Raw genomic sequence first — 569 nt, 5'->3', positions numbered from 1 at the left:
ACGGCTTCCCAGTCCTCCCCGAGACAGAACCCCCTCACTGCACAGGAAAAACACAGCCAAGGGAAACACTTCCTACCAGGAACAGCTCAAAAAGGGGCTCCACACCTACCTGTGCTGCCATGACAGCAGGGTCTGCAGAAAAGGTCTGGTATTTGAAGGGGATGCGGACAGTCTCATTGGGGCGCAGGTAGACCTGAGGCCTGAGGTCATCACGGAGGTGGAACATCTCCTCTTCCACCGGTGTAACGCTCTTAGTCAGCTCCTTGAAGTGCCGCCACTCCCTTGGGTCCAGTCACCGACGGGGAGAGGGGCTGGTGAGGCCTCATGGGCAGCGAGTGCCAATCTGGCATCTCCCCATGTACACAGGGCAGACGTTGCTCTGGCCCCCACCTGAGCTCGGGGTGGTCAACCTCGATGGTCACGGTGTGCTGGACACCATAGGGGTTCTTCAGGGTGAACTCAAAGAACTCAGCTGTCCCCAGCACAGCGTGCACAGTGCGGGTGATGGTGATGGCCTGGCTGAGCATCTGAGAGATGCTCTCACCCTTGGTGTGCTCCCGATAGGCATC

At 58.9% G+C, this 569-nt stretch overlaps 1 protein-coding gene across 1 annotated transcript in view; it reads right to left on the bottom strand.

Annotated features, from left to right (window-relative positions):
* The window catches only part of LOC104407273 (nephrocystin-4-like), a gene marked incomplete at its 5' end in the record, with an annotated part of 4402 nt that extends 3836 nt beyond the window's left edge, over positions 1–566 (bottom strand). The window contains 2 exon segments of the mRNA XM_010016512.1: positions 110–311; positions 391–566. Of these exon segments, the coding sequence (XP_010014814.1) occupies positions 110–311; positions 391–566 (378 nt within the window).
* Positions 567–569: the final 3 nt, after the last annotated feature.

Source organism: Nestor notabilis, unplaced genomic scaffold (genome assembly GCF_000696875.1).
Source record: "Nestor notabilis isolate BGI_N333 unplaced genomic scaffold, ASM69687v1 scaffold18290, whole genome shotgun sequence".
Lineage (NCBI taxonomy): Eukaryota > Metazoa > Chordata > Aves > Psittaciformes > Psittacidae > Nestor > Nestor notabilis.
The sequence above is the reverse complement of the archived record's forward strand: the minus strand, read 5'-3'. Positions and strand labels throughout refer to the sequence as shown.